General features: G+C 43.6%; 1 protein-coding gene across 1 annotated transcript in view; it reads left to right on the top strand.

The window, feature by feature from the left end:
• The window catches only part of TRPM6 (transient receptor potential cation channel subfamily M member 6), a gene marked incomplete at both ends in the record, with an annotated part of 139822 nt that overhangs the window by 78347 nt on the left and 43485 nt on the right, over positions 1-17990 (top strand). Inside the window, 4 exons of the mRNA XM_080708997.1 lie at positions 768-942; positions 1390-1504; positions 4228-4439; positions 7168-7300. Coding sequence (XP_080565123.1) covers positions 768-942; positions 1390-1504; positions 4228-4439; positions 7168-7300 — 635 coding nt within the window. The remainder of the gene's footprint in view (positions 1-767; positions 943-1389; positions 1505-4227; positions 4440-7167; positions 7301-17990) is intronic.

Below are 17990 nucleotides of genomic sequence, written 5' to 3'. Positions count from 1 at the left end.
CTTGCTTTAATTACTGAAGGTCTTGCTAAGTTGTTGAAGCTGGCCTCAATCTGAAATCCTCCTGTGTCAGCCTCCCATGATCTGGGATTATAGGCATGTACCACTATACCCATTTGTCTGTTTGTTTTGTTTGTTCTCCTCCTCTTCCTCCTCCTCCTCCTCCTTCTCCTTATCATTCTTCTTCTTTTCCTAATCTAACCACTTCTTCAAATGGTGAAAAGCTGGGTGTTAACCAAAAGCTACTTGCATGCCGGGCATGGTGGCGCACACTTGTAATCCCCGCGCTTGGGAGGCTGAGACAGGAGGATCGCACAGGTTCAAAGCCAGCCTCAGCTACGTAGTGAGGCTTTCAGCACTTAGTGAGACCCTGTTTCCAAATAAAATATAAAAAAGGTCTGGGAGTATAGCCCAGAGGTAGAAAGCCTCTGGGTTCCACCCCCAGTACCACCAAAAAAAAAGAAAAAAAAGAAAAAAAAAGCTACTTGCATGTTATTACTACTTTAAAAGAAGCCTTTGTTCTCTACTCTCAGCACATTTATGTGGTTCCATAGATTACTTTGACTTGAAACACAAACTGTGCAGAGAAAAGTAAATAGTTTTGCCCCCCCCCCCAAAAAAAAAAAATCCAGCTACGTATGGACTAGGGCATTTTAGCCAGTGACCCAACAGTCTTTTTGGTCAGCGTATTCATGATGGCTGCTAGTATTGGATTTGTTTTGAATTCCAAGTCTCGGACGACATTTTGGTTGAACTGTGCTAATTTGCAGGCAGCAAACATGTTCTACATCGTCATCATGATGGCCATCGTCCTGCTGAGCTTCGGTGTGGCGCGCAAAGCCATCCTTTCCCCAAAGGAGCCTCCATCCTGGAGCCTGGCCCGGGATGTGGTGTTCGAGCCATACTGGATGATGTACGGAGAAGTGTATGCTTCAGACATAGACGGTATGCACGGAGCTGGCCGGCCTGCAGGAATGGAACCTTTGTAGATACTCAGAGTAAACAGCAATCTACAATGCAGCTGACTCTTCAGAGAGTGCAGAGATGTGGTCTTCTGCGAGCTGAAGTGCTCAAGTCAAAGTGAGATGCTCAGAGCTGGAATGCCTCTGGGTTCAGTCTCCCTCCCACCCCCAACAAGGTGCTGATGTTTGTGGAGGGTCATAGGACTGGGATTTACCTTACCTCTGGTCCCTTTTTTTTTTTTTTTGGTGGTACTGGGGTTCCTGGAAGCCCTTCTACCTCTGGGCTACACTCCCAGACCTATTTTTACATTTTTATTTGGAAGCAGGGTCTCCTAAGCCAGCGTGCACGGCTGGCTTCGAACCTGCGCAATCCTCCTGTCTCCACCTCCCAAGCGCGGCCCTCTGATCCTTTTAAATTCTTCCTTTACAGTTTGTTCAAGCCAGCCATCTTGTCCTCCTGGATCCTTTCTCACTCCGTTCCTGCAAGCCGTCTACCTCTTTGTGCAATATATCATCATGGTGAACCTGCTGATTGCTTTCTTCAAGTATGTGATTACAATTAAAGTTGCTTATTTTCCTTAAATATAAACTGGGGACAGGTATGTTGAGTGGATACACACCTATGTTGAATATGTAACCTGTGGGGATTTTTTTTTAATGTTCTGTGTTTTATTATGTTGAATATGTAACCTGTGGGGATTTTTTATATTGTGTTTTATTATGGTTTTATTTCTTTATTTCTATTGTGTCATGGTACTGGGGATTGAACCCAGGGGCACTCTACCTCTGAGGTACATCCCCAGCCCTATTTTATTTTTTATTTTGAAACAGGCTCTCACCAGGCTAATGAGAGTCTCACTGTCCTCAAACCTGCAGTCCTCCTGTTTTAGCCTCCAAAGTACCATGTCCTAATTGGAGTCGTTTTTAGTGACTGTTCCATTTCTATCTCTAAACTGTCAGGAACTCTTGTTGACTCGACCTTTACCAGGGTGACCGTTCCTACTACCGTGCTGTTAGCACAAGTCTCCTAATTTTTCTGCTTCTGTCTTTTGCTCCTCTTTTCACAACGCAGCGCCAATTAAAACCCCATAACAAACCTTCACAAACACATCAGATGATGTTCGCTCTCTGCTCTCAACTCTCCAGTGCTCCCCGTTTCCCTCTGGGTTAAAGTCAGAGTTCCTACAGTGAGATCAGTTTTCCTCGTGGCTTTTTAAAAATAAATATTAAATTATGTATATAGCCAGGCGTGGTGGCACACATCTATAATCACTGTAAGCACTGGGGAGGCCGAGACAGGAGTGTCACAGGTTCGAGGCCAGCCTTAGCAACTTAGACCCTGTTTAAAAAAAAAAAAAAAAAAAAAAAGTCGGGTGTGGTGGCGCACGCTTGTAATCCCCATGCTTGGGAGGCTGAGACAGGAGGATCGCACAGGTCCGAAGCCAGCCTCAGCTACTTAGTGAGGCTTCCTAACGAGACCCTGTTTCCAAATAAAATATAAAATAGGTCTGGGAGTGTAGCCTGGAGGTAGAAAACCCTGGGTTCCATCCCCAGTACCACAAAAAGAAGAAAAGAAAAAGAGAAAAGACAAAAAGGGCTGAGGTGTAAGTTAGAGGTAGAATGCCCCTGAATTCAATCCTTAGTGCACAAACCCCAAACCAAAACCATAAACCTCCAACACCCGGCCCGAAAGTCCTGGTGATGTTGCCACCTGCTGGTGGACGGCTGTAGTGTGTTTGGACTGAGGATTCCCTGTGGAAAGGGTCTCGCACTTGGTTGTGAGGAGACGCCTGCAGTTTCTGACTCAGTGGTTCCTGACAGGGCCCAGGGACTCACTCCCATCCTGCAGGTTCTCAGGTGGCCCGGGTGCTGGGCGCCCTGAGGATTGCTGTTCCCACCTCGCTACCTCGGTGTCAGCCCCTGTTCTGCGCCCCTGTGAGACTCCTGCCAGTTCTTTCCCTGAGCCGCCATTCCAGAAGGTTCCGGTTCCTTCTCCTTAGGTTGCTCACCTTTAGGCAGCCTGTGTTCTTATTTGCTGGATGCCAACAGCCCACTCAAGTCCTCCTCCGCCATCTTTCTCTGGAGAAATTTAAGTTTTGTTAATCCAAGCGAAATGGTTCATGGGTATTTTATTCTGCCATCCAGGCCCCCATCTTGTGTTATATGCTTATGTGGTTAAGGATATCTGGAGTGGTGGCACAGGGCTGTCATTTCAGACATGAGAGGCTGAGATGGGAAGATTGCAAGTTCGAGGCCAGCCTCAGCAACTTACATAGAGCTGGGGATGGACTGCCCCTGGTTTAAATCCCCAGTACCCAAACAAAACAAAACAAAAGAGTAGTTAAAGATAATATGTTGTTTTGAATAACTGTGCCACCCACCCTTATTTTCATCTAGAGTCCAATAATATAAATAGTTGTGACCTTCCTATTATAATGTATGTAGTTTAAGGGAAAACCCAAAGTGGCCTACCAATAAGGGCATACTTTTTTGTAAAGGTCATCTAAATAATTTACTGACATTATTATTTTAGCAGCTCTACTTATTTTTGGATGAATTGATTTTTTTCTTTTCAATTTCTTTTTTATTATTAATATTTTGGGTGTTTTAACTGGAATTGTTCTAGCAGTGGTATATACATACAATGGAATTTTACTTAGCTATAAAGAAGAACAAAATTATGTCATTTGCTTTTTTTTTTTTTTTCAGTACTGGGGATGGAATCCAGGGGCATTCTACCTCAGAGCTACACCCCCAGCCCTACTTTGTATTCTTTGTTTTTTTTTACTTTCTACTCCCAGGCCTATTTTACACTTTATTTGGAAACAGGGTCTCACTAAGTTGCTGAGGCCTCACTAAGTAGCTGAGGCTGGCTTCGAACCTGTGCGATCTTCCTGTCTCAGCCTCCCAAGCCTGGGGATTACAAGCGTGCGCCACCAGGACTGGCTATATCTTTATTTTGAAACAGAATCCCAGTGAGTTGCAGAGGGCCTCACTAAGTAGTAGCTGAGGCTGTCTGCGAACCACAATTCTCCTGTCTCAGCCTTCAGGCCCTGCTCGGTCATTTGCATATTTTATAGTAAAAAGTAGTTCCTGTGTTTTGATTGGTGGAAGAAATGTAGTCGCGGTGGATATTGTTTTTATTGGCTAACTGCTGGTCATGTTGGGTGAACCAATCAGAAAACTTGGGCTCTTTCTAAAGGACGGACCTGGCTGGGATGTTTCAGGATGGCACATTAAACAGTGCCCCTCTTCCTACACTTTGCAGCAACGTGTACTTGGATATGAAAGCCATTTCAAACAAGCTGTGGAAGTACAATCGCTACCGCTACATCATGACCTACCACGAGAAGCCCTGGCTGCCCCCGCCCTTCATCCTGCTCGGCCACCTGGGCCTCCTCCTGCGCGGCCTCTGCTGCCAGCGAGCCTCCCGGGCCCGGGACGACGCGCGGGAGCAGGACGAGGGGGACGTGGGCTTAAGTAAGTGCTCGCGGGTGAGGCAGGAGGAGGGAGGGCCATGACTGGGGGGTCTAAGTAAACACAGGAACTCACTCTTGGCCTCTCTCAGGGTTAACTGCTACTTGGAAAGAAAAGAATAGGTTGGAATAGATCCCCGTTTGCGTGCGTAAAGGCTTCTGGGCCTCTGGGACCTGTTTTCCCTATAGACTTGAAAATTCATTCAGGGAACACCACCACCTCCCAAAACCCCACTCCCTTCCGGGTTGGGGAGGATGGAATTCCAGTAGAAAAGCCTTCTTCCCGGAGGCCTGAGGTCCGGGAGAAACCCTGAAGCGGGGCGGGGCTTAACTGATCAGCCGAGGTTCTCAGTTCTCCAGGCCCTGAGGATGGAGGTGGTCCTGCTGAAGGGGACATTTCTTATTTTTAAGGACTTCAACTCAGGACGCAGATATATGGGTTCTTTGTTTTTTAAGGTGTAAGTCTACGTATTTTTTGGTGTGTGTGAGTGTGGTACTGGGGGTGGAACCCAGGAGCATTCTACCTCCAAGCCACACCCCCAGCCCTTGTTATTTTTTGTTTTGAAACAGATTCTTGCTAGGTTGTCGAGAGTCTCACTAAATCCTGAGGCTGATCCCCGCCCAGTCTCCCAAATACCGGATTTATAGGCGTGCACCACTGTGCCTGGCTCAGGTCTACACATTTGGACATTTTCCTGGTTCATACTGTTTAGCCAGATCGTGTGTGTGTGTGTGTGTGTGTGTGTGTGTGTGTGTGTGTGTGTGTGTATCTGGTATGTATGTATCTGTGTCACTAGGGATTGGACCCAGAGGCATTCTACCTCCGAGTACACCCCAAGTCCTATTTTATTTTTATTTTCAAATAGGGTCTCTCTAGGTGCATGGGAGTCTCACTACTTGTTGAGGCTGTCCTCGAACCAGTGATCCTCCCATCTCAGCCTCCCAAGTACTAGGATTACAAGTGTGTGCCACCATGCTTTTCTTTTTTCTTTTTGAATGATGCTAGGGGTTGAATCCAGGCACTATCCCTGAGCTATGCCTCCAGCCCCTCTTAGCCCAGTCTTAAGTGTGTGCTTTGCCTCTCACACTCACCCTCACCAGAGAACGCTGCTCACTGCAGACTGCTTGAAGATTTGTAGCGTCTACCAAGCAATCTTGCAACCGCAGCAGGCCCACTTCTAAGCGATTCCTGACTGTACAGGAAGTAGATGTCATAAAGTCACTCATAGTTCTTTATCCTGATTTTTAAAATCCAAAATACTTCTGAAAACTGAAAGTTTTTTTTTTTTTTTTAAATAAACTGAGGACAAATTCATTTGGCCAGAAGAGGCCTGAAAGAGGGAACTGATATGAAGCCACTTGTCCTTTTTGTTCCTTGTTGTGTGAATAGTCATTGATTTTGCTTCAGGAATAGTGATGCTTCGATTTCAGGGACTTCCCCACCCCCAGCTAGGGACTTCACTTCATTTGTGGTATATGCACTATTGTACTTTCCTAAAACTGGAGAAGAAAAATTCTGAATTATAGAATGCTCCTGATTCCGGAGGTTTGAAATGAGGGGCAGTGGACTGCTCGGATGCACAGGTGGGTGCTGCGGGGTCAGGTCATGTCCTGCAGTACGCTACCATGGGCTAAAAGGGCCCTATGCTTTAGCTGTGGTAGTCGGCTCTTTGCAGTATTTCCTAGTGCCACAGGAGAGAACTTTTCCTAGGCTCACCTTTATCCGGGATTATAGGATGACTCCATATAAAAGTCACACAAATTTTTTGATTGAAGCTGAATTCGTGCGGAGCTCTGGACACACCTCGACGCTGCCTCCAATAACTTTGTACTGAGGACGGAGACGTTTCCACACAGGACAGCAGCGCCACCTGGCGTTCAGTTACAGGAATGCTCCGCATACTACCAGCTGCACCTATCTGAGTTTGCTGGACCCAGGGCAGACTCACATCTGGACAGCTGCAAAGTTTCCTGCTCATAGGAGATCCTTGTGTGCAGACAGATACCAGAGTTGGGCGGGTATGAGAGAGACTGGAGTTTTCCAGTGTCTGAAAGATTCTTTCATACCACAAATCAGAAAATATCACATGCTTGAGTGGTGAGCATGTTTCAGAGCTGAACATTACTTTCTTTTAGTTACCTACTATTTTTGAACCTAAAGTTCATATTTTGTCCTTCATTTTATTGGAAAATAACATCTGAATTTTTAATCAATTCTGGATACATGTAATAGTTATTCGTCTCCTAATTTAAGTGAAACCATTCAAGAGAAAGACCTTTTCAATTCTATTTTTTTTTATTTAGCAACCTCATTTCATGCTTATAGATCCCAAGTATTGGAAACTTGCTTACAAGAAAATGCATTATTCCATTAGCAAGAGCGAGAGCCCGGTGGTAGACCGGCCATGAATGCTGAGGTTGAAGGAAGGATCTCAGTAGCCTCACGATGTGTGCCTCAGTGAGTTGGTTGTAATTATGCCAGGGAGGGTATTCAGCTGTGATCAGCCTTTGGGGCCAGGCTTGTTGTAACCGATGCTGTGAGAAGGGCACTGATCCCCGCCAAGGACGGTGCCCCTGGGTTCTAGCCATCTCTTAGGGTTCCACCACCCAGCACCCACACTGAGGTCCAAGCTTGTGGGACACACACGAGCCATATTCATATCAGAGCCGACCCCGCCGGCGTCCGTGGGGGCCTGAAGAGTGATTCTTTTGGATAATACTTACTCCTATAGAACTCTACCTGAGTAAGGAGGATCTGAAGAAACTGCATGACTTTGAAGAGCACTGTGTGGAAAAGTACTTCCACGAGAAGATGGAAGGTCTGAACTGTAGTCTCGAGGAGCGGATCCGAGTGACGTCAGAAGGGTAAGGGGTGTGTGTGTGTAAAATGTATATATCTGTATTCCAAACTGCTACTAAACCCTGATTCTACTAGAAGATCTAAAAGAGTGGAGAGATCCACTTTGAAATCCCAGAGGTTAGCGTTCTCTACAACTGGAAGCATTTAGCAGCATACACAGTTCCTGTGGCCAGCGTGCATTTATTAAGCACCTGCTGCGTCCCAGGCATTCGTCTCATTTCTGGGAATAAGTGGTGACAGAGAGGTAAGAGTCTTTGCCCCCGTAGGACTGACACTGTGGTGTGCGCATGCGGAGAGGGCAGGGAAGTGAAGGAGGTGGATAAGAACAAGAAAAGTAAGCAAGGAATCACATGATTTCATATTTCTAAAAGCTATGAGGAAGACAAGTGGTTTGAGGGAACAGGACCTGGTGGTGGCGGTGGTGCGGGGCTCTGAGAATGGGTTGGATGGGCTGGTCTAGGCAGCCTGGTCCTGGAGGCCTCTGGGAGGAGTCTGACAGGAGCCAGAGGAGAGGCGGGCGGGGTCTCCGGGTCGCTGGTGGCCCTGGCCGAGGAGCAGCGTTGCAGCCCGGCGTGGTGGGCCATGGTGCTCAGGGAGCCCGTGGACCGGCAGCCGTGGGCGGTGGAGCTGGGGGGACTTCACGGAAGTGATGCAGAGAGGAGGGGCCGGCGAGCTTCCTTTGTTTTGTTTTCTATGGAGATGCCAAATTTGGAAGGTTCTGGAAATGCTCCACCAGCAAGGAAGAAACGACAGAAGCCAGAGGAGGAGGCGGTTTGCAGAAAGGAAGTCGTGGACAAGCTGGGTTCACGAGGGCCTGGGATTCTCGCAGGGAAGGGAGCGCCAGAGAATGTGGCCAGTTACAAGAATCCGGGAGCCCAGTGTGGCTGCATGCCTGCGGTGTGCGGGGCCTGCGGGGAGGAGAGGGGAGCGGAGGCCACCCAGAGGTTTGGGGAACTCGAAGATGTGTTGGGGAAGCTAAGACCTAGGAAGCTGGTGGGGTCAAAGGCACTGCGAATGTGTTGCCAAGTGTGGTGCATGGCCCTGGTTAAAATGGGGAGACTGTAGGTGATTATATGCATTTTATTTATTTATTTTTGGTATTGAGAACTGAACCCAGGGTCATTCTATCTCCGATCTATCCTGCCAGCCCTTTATTTTTTAATTTTTTCTTGTGAAACCAGGTCTCACTCAGTTGTTGAGTCTCGCTAAGTTGCCGAGGCTGGCCTTGAATCTGTGATCCTCCTGTTGTACCCTCCTATAACTGGGTGGGATTACAGGTGCACATATCACACCCGGTGACTAATGCATTTGATTGAGTGTTTGATTGATTGGTACTAGGGATTGAATCCAGAGGCATTCTACCTCCCAGTTACACCCAAGCCCCTTAAAAAAATTTTTGTTTTGTTTTTGAAGGGGTTCGGGGGTCTTCGGGACCAATGAAGGGGGGTTGGTGCAGGAAAGACCCAAGGCCAGCCATCGGAGATAAGCAAGCAAGCAAAAGCTTTATTAAGACAGCCCAGCTCCCTTTTGTATCAGGCAGCTGGGGATTTTCTGAAAGGAGCGGACTTCCGCTCACAGCGGAAGATCGCACAAAGTACGAGGCGTTTACTGATTGGGTGGCTCATACCCCAGTGGGGGTGTTATCAGAGGACTGATTATTGGGCATCCCGTGGCCCCTTTGGCAAGCTATGAGGTAACCAGCACAATTTGGAAGAGAAGCCGGAGAGGCGCCATCTTTGGCATGACTGGGCTGCGTATCCTAACAGTTTTGTTTTGTTCCACCTCCTTCCTGTACAGTGGGCGAGGAGAGGGGAGTCCTTTCTGGAGAAGGCCAGAAAGTGCTGACAGAGGAGTGGCGGGAAAACCAGGGGCAGGCAGGTCATAAGCCAATGAGCACATGGTAAACTTGGGAGCCCGGCACTTACAAACTAGTGACTCAAAGCTGATAATAATAAAATCCTAGGAACATTAGTCCATACTCTATGACAGGTGTCTGTGGACAGATGATGGATAACACAAGTGAGGCCTATACCCTCAGTGGGGTCTTAGCCACTGGGTGTCGTGGCGCCTGTCTGTAATCCCAGTACTTGGAAGGCTGAGACAGGAGGATTCCAGGTTTAAGGCCAGCTTCAGGCTCAGCAGCTTAGTGAGACCCTGTTTTAAAAGAAAAATAAAATAGGGCTGGGGCCGAATGCCCCTGGCTTCAACCCCCAGTACCCTCCCCCCTAGTTAAATTGGCATTTGCAGGGAAATGGACGGAGCTAGAGGATATTCTGTGAGATCCATCAGTCTCAGAAAAACGAGGGTTGTATGTTTTCTTTTCTATTTGGAAGCTAGAGAGAAAATAGGTAGCAAAAAGGTGTGGCGGTGTGCGCTTATCACCCCAGCCTTCAGGAGGCCGGGCCTGGGGATTGAGGTTCGAGGACAGACTCAACTACTTAGCAGGGCCCTTTGAATCCCAGGCCCTGTTTCAAAAATAAAAAATAAAAATAAAAAGAGACTAAAAAATAGGGCTGGGGATTTAGCTTGGAGGTACAATGTTCCTTAGTTCCATCCCTAGTACTGCAAAATAAACAAACAACAAACAAAAACTACCCCCCAAACAGTACCTATAGCTGCCCCGTAAAATGCTTGGCACGCCGCAAGCGCTTGGCGGATACTATGATTATCCTGATGGTTTTAATTATACTTTTATTATTTCATTTTAAAACATCCTGTCCAAAGACCCCCAGTACAACAGTTCCCACATCCATCTTCCCTCTGTGCTCACACCTTGCACAGAGGAAACTCACGATTAGAATTTACTTGACCTGCCCGATGACCGAAAGGCTAGCACGAATGAGCGCCCTCCGTGGTGTGGGCAGGTTAAAGCACGCTTCCCGGGACGCTGGGCTTAGGAGGGTCGGAGCGGCCGTCTAGCGGGCTCCGCTGTAGCGCTCCCTGTTGCTGCGAGGGCTGCCTCTTCTATTGTGTCCATCGATGCGACTGCGGCTAATGGGACTTAATGAGTCTCCATTACCTCTATTCAGACCGAACTGTTTGTGAATCAGAGGAGACAGTGCCCTGGACCGAGCGCCTCTAATTAAGCACATTTGGAAGGGAGCACACATGTACTTTGTCGTCTTCCCACATCGCCCTCGCCAGTTCTAACTCTGCAGGTTCCAGAAGGTCAGGGAGCATTTATGAAGCCACTAGTGAGTTATAGAAGTCGAATTCTATAGCAAATGGGAGAGAAGGCTCTACCTTCTACCATGTAGACAACATATAATAGAGAATACCATCTGCCGCTCCCCTCCTCCTTTCCTTTGTACTGGGGGTGGAACCCAGGAGCATTCTGCCTCTGAGCTACAACACCACAGCCCTATTTTATTTATTTTGAAACAGAGTCCAGCTAAGTTGCTGAGGCTGGCCTTGAACCTGCAATCCTCCTGTCTTAGCCTCCCAAGCACCGCCTTATGGGGGTGCGCCACCACGCCTGACTGCTTTCTTGTTTAACGCCTGTTTGCAAATCCCCCAGAAAGAGACGGAAGGTCTCTCTCTCCTCCCACCTTGAGATGCGTTTGGAGACGGAGCCTCACTCTATCTTGGGGCTTCTCTAGTTACAGCTGAGCCTTGACCAGTCCAGGGTTTCATCCTTGCTTCGTTCTGTTCCAAATGAAACCGGAGGTCACTTGTTTATAACTGCAGATGGTCCTGTGGGCTCTGAAATTGTGAGTAAGACTTCCTTCCTTGCTTCTCCCCTTCCGTCTTGTTTATAAGTCCCCCGCCCAGGTGCTGGGAATTAAACCCATGGGCTCCTCTACCCCTGAGCTCCATCCCTAGCTTTGTGTATTTTTTTTTTTTTTTTTTGGTGGTTTTGGGGATGGAACCCTTCTACCTCCGGCCTACACTCCCAGACCTTTTTTTTTTTTAAATTTTATTTCGAAACAGGGTCTCTTAAGCAAGCGAGGCTGGCTTCAAACCTGTGTGATCCTCCTGTCTCCGCCTCCCAAGTGCAGGGATTACAAGTGTGCGCCACCACGCCCAGTGCGCTTTTCGTATTTTTTATTTTGCAACAGGTTCTTACTATGTTGCCCAGATTTTTTTTTTTATTGGTGCTGGATGGGGGTTGAACCCCAGGGATTCTACCTCCGAGATACACCCCCAGTTCTGTTTTATTTTTTATTTGGAAACAGGGTCTCCCTAAGTTGTGCGGGACTTCACCAAGTAGCTGAAGCTGGCCAAAAACCCGTGACCGGCCTGTCTCAGCCTCCTAACTACTCAGATCACAAGCTTGCGACACCGCGCCCGGCTTGCCCAGGCTGGTTTTGAACCTGTGATCCTCCTGCCTCGGCATCCTGAGTTGCTTCCATCACCGGCGGGCACCACGGTTCCTGGTCACAAATGTTTGTGTTATTGCCGGGCGTGGTGGCGCACGCTTGTAATCCCCACGCTTGGGATGCGGAGACAGGAGGATTGCGCAGGTTCAAAGCTAGCCGCGCTGGCTTAAGAGACCCTGTTTCCAAAAATAAAAAAAGTATAAAATAGGTCTGGGAGTGTAGCCCGGAGATAGAAGGGATTCCAGGAACCCCAGTACCACACACACAAAAATTGTGTTATTGATAAATTAAAACTATATTCCCTGTACCACAAATTAAAAGACAAAGCAAGGTGAGAAAAATCAAGAAAAAAAAAACCAAGGTCAGAAGCCAGAGTTCACTGTGAAAAATTTCCCCTTTTATTTAATCTTTTATTTATTTCCAGTTAAAATGATATAATTTTATATACTGCTTTTTCTCTCCTTCACATCAAAAGCCTGTTCTGTAAAATATTCTTTGTAAATATATTTTAGCTTTTATTGTTTTTATCACTTATAAAATTTTATGTCAAATTTAAAAAATATATACTAATTGGATGTGGCACATGACTGTGATCCCAGGACTTGGAGGCTGAGATTGGAGGATTGCAGGTACGAGGCTAGCCTCAGCACCTTAGTGAGACTCTGTTTCTATAATAAAAAGAAGTGGGGGTGTAGCTGAGAGGTGGCACCTCTGGGTTCCAGCACAAAAAAAAAAAAAAAAGAAAGAAAGAAAAAGAAAAAAAGAAAAGGAAATAAAATGATTGCATTTGCTTATAGTGTTAAACTGTTAAGTATGATTTTTTCCTTTTTTTGTGATACTTGAGATTAAACCCAGGGCCTTTTCATCTCTGAGCTGCACTCCCAGCCTTATTTTGAGACAGAGTCTCACAAGGTTGCTGAGAGATTTTTTATGTTGTTGAGGATGTCCTTGAACTGGCAATCTTTCTTTCTTAGCCTCCCAAGTACTGGATTACAGATATACACAACCACACCCAAGCTGTAAGTATGATTTTTTTTTTCCTGTACCAGGGATGGAACCCAGGGGAATTGTACCTCCAAGCTACAATCCCAGCCCTATTTTTTTTAGTATTTTTATTTTTGAAACGAGGTCTTAAATCACTAAGTAGATGAGACTCTTCGAGAACTGCAATCCTCTGGTCTCAGCCTCCCGAATACTGGGATTACAAGTGTGTACCACCACGCCTGGTTTGTAAATGTGATTTTTTTTTAATTTATTTTTTATTGGTGCAATGTATTCATACATCATAGTGGTATAAAGAAAATACTTTTGTAGACATACATGCACATCTTGCCCAGTTAGCCCCTACCACGATCCCCACCCCATTCCCTCCCCATCCCTCCTTCCCACGCTTGGCTTACTGGTTGACATCTAGTATTATAGCAATTTATACAATATTAACATTGATAATCTCACATAACAGTTTCATTTGTCTGGTACCAAACTTTTGATGACTTAAAGATAACATTTCAATATTTCTTTTTGCTTTCTTTCTTACCAGAGAATATTTTTTTCTTTTTTTTCTTTTTTAGGTGAAACTATCATACATTTATTTATTTATTTTTCAGAAAAAATCTATCCTGATATGGAATATGGACTCTAGATACCCAAAACAGTCTCAAAGAAGAACAAAGCTAGAAGATGTATATTTTCTGATTTCAAACCATATAAAGCTACAATAATTGAAACAGTGTAGTACTGTTCTAAAGGCAGATATATAAACCATTGGAGCTAAATAAAAGCCTAGAGATAAATTCTTCCATACATTGTCAAGTTATTTTTGACAAGGTTTCCATGAACTTTTGGTGCAGGAAATACTAGTCTTTTAACTAAATATTGTTGAAAAATAATAATAAATGAAAAAGAATAAAATTGGACCCTTACCTAACACATATACAAATATTAACTCAAAATAGATAAAAGACCTAAATATAAATCTTAATACTATAAGCTTTTAGAAGAAAATCTGGGTCATAAAACCTCACAACATTGGAATTGGAAGTGATTTCTTGGATATGATTTCAATGGCACAGGCAACAAAAGAGTAAATAAACTCCCTAAAAAATAAAAAAAGTATTGTATATCCAAAGACAATGTAAACAGAGTTAAAAGTTACTGATCCTCTTCCAAGAGTTCCTCCTATGACCCATTTCTCCCTAACTCTCACATATTAGGGAAAGCATCTGATTTCTTATTTTTTGTGCCTGACTAATCTCACTTAGCATAATGTCCTCCAGTTCCATCCATTTTCCTGAAAATGATGTAATTGAGTTTTTTTTTGATGGCTGAGTAAAATTCCATTGTGTACATATCCCATAGTTTTGTAATCCATTCATCTGTTGATGGACATCTTGGCTGGTTCCATAGTTTGGCTATGGTGAATTGTGCAGCTATGAACATAGATACACATGCATTAGTTTGGTAGTTTGGTTTCTTTTCTTTTGGGTAGATACCCAACAGTGGTATTGCTGGATCAAATGGAAGATTTGTTCCCATTCTTCTGAGGATTCTCCATACTGTTTTCCAAAGTGGTTGCACTAATTTGCAATCCCACCAACAATGTCTTAGAGTTCCCACTTCTCCACATCCTCGCCAGCATCTGTTGTTGTTTGTGTTTTGAATGATGGCCATTCTAGTTGGAGTTAGGTGAAATCTCAGGGTAGTTTTGATTTGCATCTCTCTGATTGCCAGTGATGTTGAGCATTTTTTCATGCATTTATTGGCCATTTGAATTTCTTCTTTTGTGAAGTGTCTATTTAGTTCATTTGCCCATTTTGTTATTGGATGCTTTGTTTTCTTAGTGTTGAGTTTCTTGAGTTCTCTGTATATTCTAGATATTAGTCCTCTATCAGTGGTGTAGGTGGCAAAAATCTTCTCCCATTCTGTTGGCTCTCGATTGAGGTTCTTGATAGTTTCCTTTGCTGAACAGAAGCTCTTCAGTTTCATGCAATCCCATGTATTGATTCTCCTTTTAATTTGTTGTGCCTTTGGGGTCTTGTTGAGGAAATGTTTGTCTGTGCCTATGTGTTGTAGTGTTGGACCTATGCCCTCTTCAAGGAGCTTCAAGGTCTCTGGTTTAATTTCCAAGTCTTTGATCCATCGTGAGTTGACTTTTGTACAGGGTGAAAAAGTGGGATTAACATCCAATTTTCTGCATATGGTTAACCAGTTTTGCCAACACCATTTGTTGAAGAGGCTATCTTTTTTCCAGTGTATGTTTTTGGCCCCTTTGTCAAAAATCAATTGGCTGAAAGTGTGTGGACTTGTTTCTGGGTCTTCTATTCTGCTCCATTGGTCTATATATCTGTTCTTTTGCCAGTACCATGCTGTTTTTATTACAATGGCTTTGTAGTATAGTTTAAAGTCAGGTATTGTGATTCCTCCTGCGTGGTTTTTGTTGCTGAGAACTACCTTGGCTATTCTGGGCTTTTTGTTATTCCAGATAAATTTAAGGACTGATTTTTCTATGTCTGTGAGGAATGATCTTGGTAGTTTAATGGGCATTGCATTAAATCTGTAGATCACTTTTGGGAGGATGGCCATTTTAATGATATTTATTCTGCCAATCCATGAACATGGAAGGTCTTTCCATCTTCTAAGATCTTCTTCGATTTCTTTTTTCAGTGTTTTATAATTTTCTTTGTAGAGATCTTTTACTTCCTTGGTCAAGTTTATTCCTAGGTATTTTATTTTTTTGTGGGAGATCCTGAGTGGAAGTGTTTTCTGAATTTCTTTTTCAGTGGATTTATGGTTGGTGTACAGGAAAGCTTCTGATTTTTTAAGATTGATTTTGTATCCAGATACCTTGCTGAATTTGTTGATCAGTTCTATAAGCCTTTTGGTTGAGTTTGTTGGGTTTTCTAAATATAGTATCATGTCATCTGCAAATAGTGAAAGCTTAAGTTCTTCTTTTCCTATTTGTACTCCTTTGATTTCCTTTTCTTGCCTTATTGCTCTGGCTAGAGTCTCTAGTACTATATTGAAGAGAAGTGGTGATAGTGGACATCCTTGTCTCGTTCCAGTTTTTAGGGGAAATTCTTGAAGTTTTTCCCCATTTAATATGATGTTGGCAGTGGGCTTATTGTAGATTGCCTTAATAATGTTGAGATATGTTCCTTCTATTCCAATTCTCTGCAGTGTTTTTATCATAAATGGATGTTGAATTTTATCAAATGCTTTTTCAGCATCTATTGAGATGATCATGTGGTTTTTGTCTTTGATTCTGTTTATATGATGAATTACATGGATTGATTTTCGTATATTGAACCAGCCTTGCATCCCTGGGATGAACCCTACCTGGTCATGGTGAATGATTTTCTTGATGTGGTTTTGAATGCGTGTTGCTAGTATTTTGTTTAATAGTTTTGCATCCAAGTTCATCAGAGATATAGGCCTGTAGTTTTCCTTCCTTGAACTGTCTTTATTCGGTTTGGGTATTAGTGTGATGTTGGCTGCATAGAATGTATTTGGGAGAGTCCCGGTTTTTTCTATTTCCCGAAATAGTTTGAGTAGTATTGGGATTAGTTCTCCTATAAAGGTTTTTTAGAATTCACTTGGGAAACCATCTGGTCCTGGGCTTTTCTTTGATGGTAAGCTCTTTATTGCTATTTCAATCTCTTTGATTGTTATTGGTTGGTTTAAGTGTTCTATATCTTCTTGACTCAGTTTAGGAAGGTTGTATTTATCTAGGAAGTTGTCGATTTCCTCCAGATTTTCCATTTTGTTGGAGTATAGTTTTTCAAAGTAGTTTCTGATAATCCTCTGGATTTCTACACTGTCAGTAGTAATGTCTCCTTTTTCATCCCTTATCTTCATAATTTGGGTTGATTCTCTCTTTTTTTTAGTTAGGTTGGCTAGTGGTTTATCAATCTTGTTAATTTTTTCAAGAAACCAGCTTTTGGTTTTGTTGATTTTCTGTATTGTTTTTTTATTCTCTATTTCATTAATTTCTGCTCTAATTTTAATAATTTCCCGTCTTCTGCTGGCTTTGGGGTTCAATTGTTCCTGCTTTTCAAGGGCTTTGAGGTGTGTCATAAGGCTATTTATTTGAAGATTTTCTGTTTTTCTTATGTGAGCACTCAGTGCTATAAATTTTCCTCTTAATACTGCCTTCAAAGTGTCCCAGAGGTTTTGATATGTTGTTTCTTTATTTTCATTTGTTTCTAGAAATTTCTTGATTTCACCTCTTACATCTTCTATGACCCATTCTTCATTCAGAAGTGTGGTGTTCAGTCTCCACATGTTTATGTTGTTTCTCTGGGTCTTCTTATAGTTGATTTCTAGTTTCATTCCATTATGGTCTGAAATGACACAGGGAAGTATGTAACATTTTTTAAATTTGCTAGTGCTCATTTTGTGTCCCAGGATGTGATCTATTTTGGAGAAGGTTCCATGAGCTGCTGAGAAAAATGTAAACTCTGCTGTAGTTGGGTGAAATATTCTATATGTGTCCAAAAGGTCCATTTGGTTAATGGTGTTCTTTAGTTCTGAGACATCCTTACTGACCCTTTGTCTGGAAGATCGGTCTAGTATTGTGAGAGGTGTGTTGAAGTCTCCCAGTATTATTGTGTTGGGATTTATGTGTGGCTTCATGTCACAAAGAGTTTGATTTATGAAAGTAGCTGCCCCTATGTTTGGGGCATAGATGTTGATTATTGTTATTTCCTCTTGCTGGACTATTCCTTTTACCAGTAAAATGTGACCTTCTTTGTCTCTTCTAATAAGTTTGGGTTTGAAGTCTAACTTGTCTGATATCATAGTTGCTACTCCTGCTTGTCTTCGAGTACCATTAGCATGGATTACCTTGCTCCAGCCCTTTACCTTGAGTTTGTTCCTATCTTTACTTGTGAGGTGTGTTTCTTGTAAGCAGCAGATGGATGGATTCTGGCTTTTAATCCATTTTGCCACTTTATGTCTTTTTATTGGGGAGTTGAGGCCGTTTACATTCAGTGTGATTATAGAGAGATAATTTTTAATTCCCAACATGTTAAGATCTTATTTCTGTTTGAGATACTGTTTATTCTTCTTTGCTTAGTTGTCTGCTGGATGGGAATTCTTGTTTCTTTGGTTCTGGCGTGAATTACCCATTTCCTCTTTGCAGTTAATCTCCTTGAGTATTTTCTCTAGCGCTGATTTTGAAGACATAAATTCCTTCAGTTGCTGTTTGTCATGGAAGCTTCTTATTTCCCCATCTAATTTGATGGATAGTTTTGCTGGGTAGGAAATTTTTGGCTGGAAGTTGTTTTCTTTCAGAGTTTGGAATATGTTACTCCAAGCCCTTCTGGCTTTCATAACTTGGTTTGGGAAGTCTGGAGTGATTCTAATTGGTTTGCCTCTG

This window comes from Muscardinus avellanarius, assembly GCF_963383645.1.
Source record: "Muscardinus avellanarius genome assembly, chromosome: 13".
Lineage (NCBI taxonomy): Eukaryota > Metazoa > Chordata > Mammalia > Rodentia > Gliridae > Muscardinus > Muscardinus avellanarius.
Note: the sequence above shows the minus strand (reverse complement) of the source record. Positions and strands in the feature narration are given on the sequence as shown.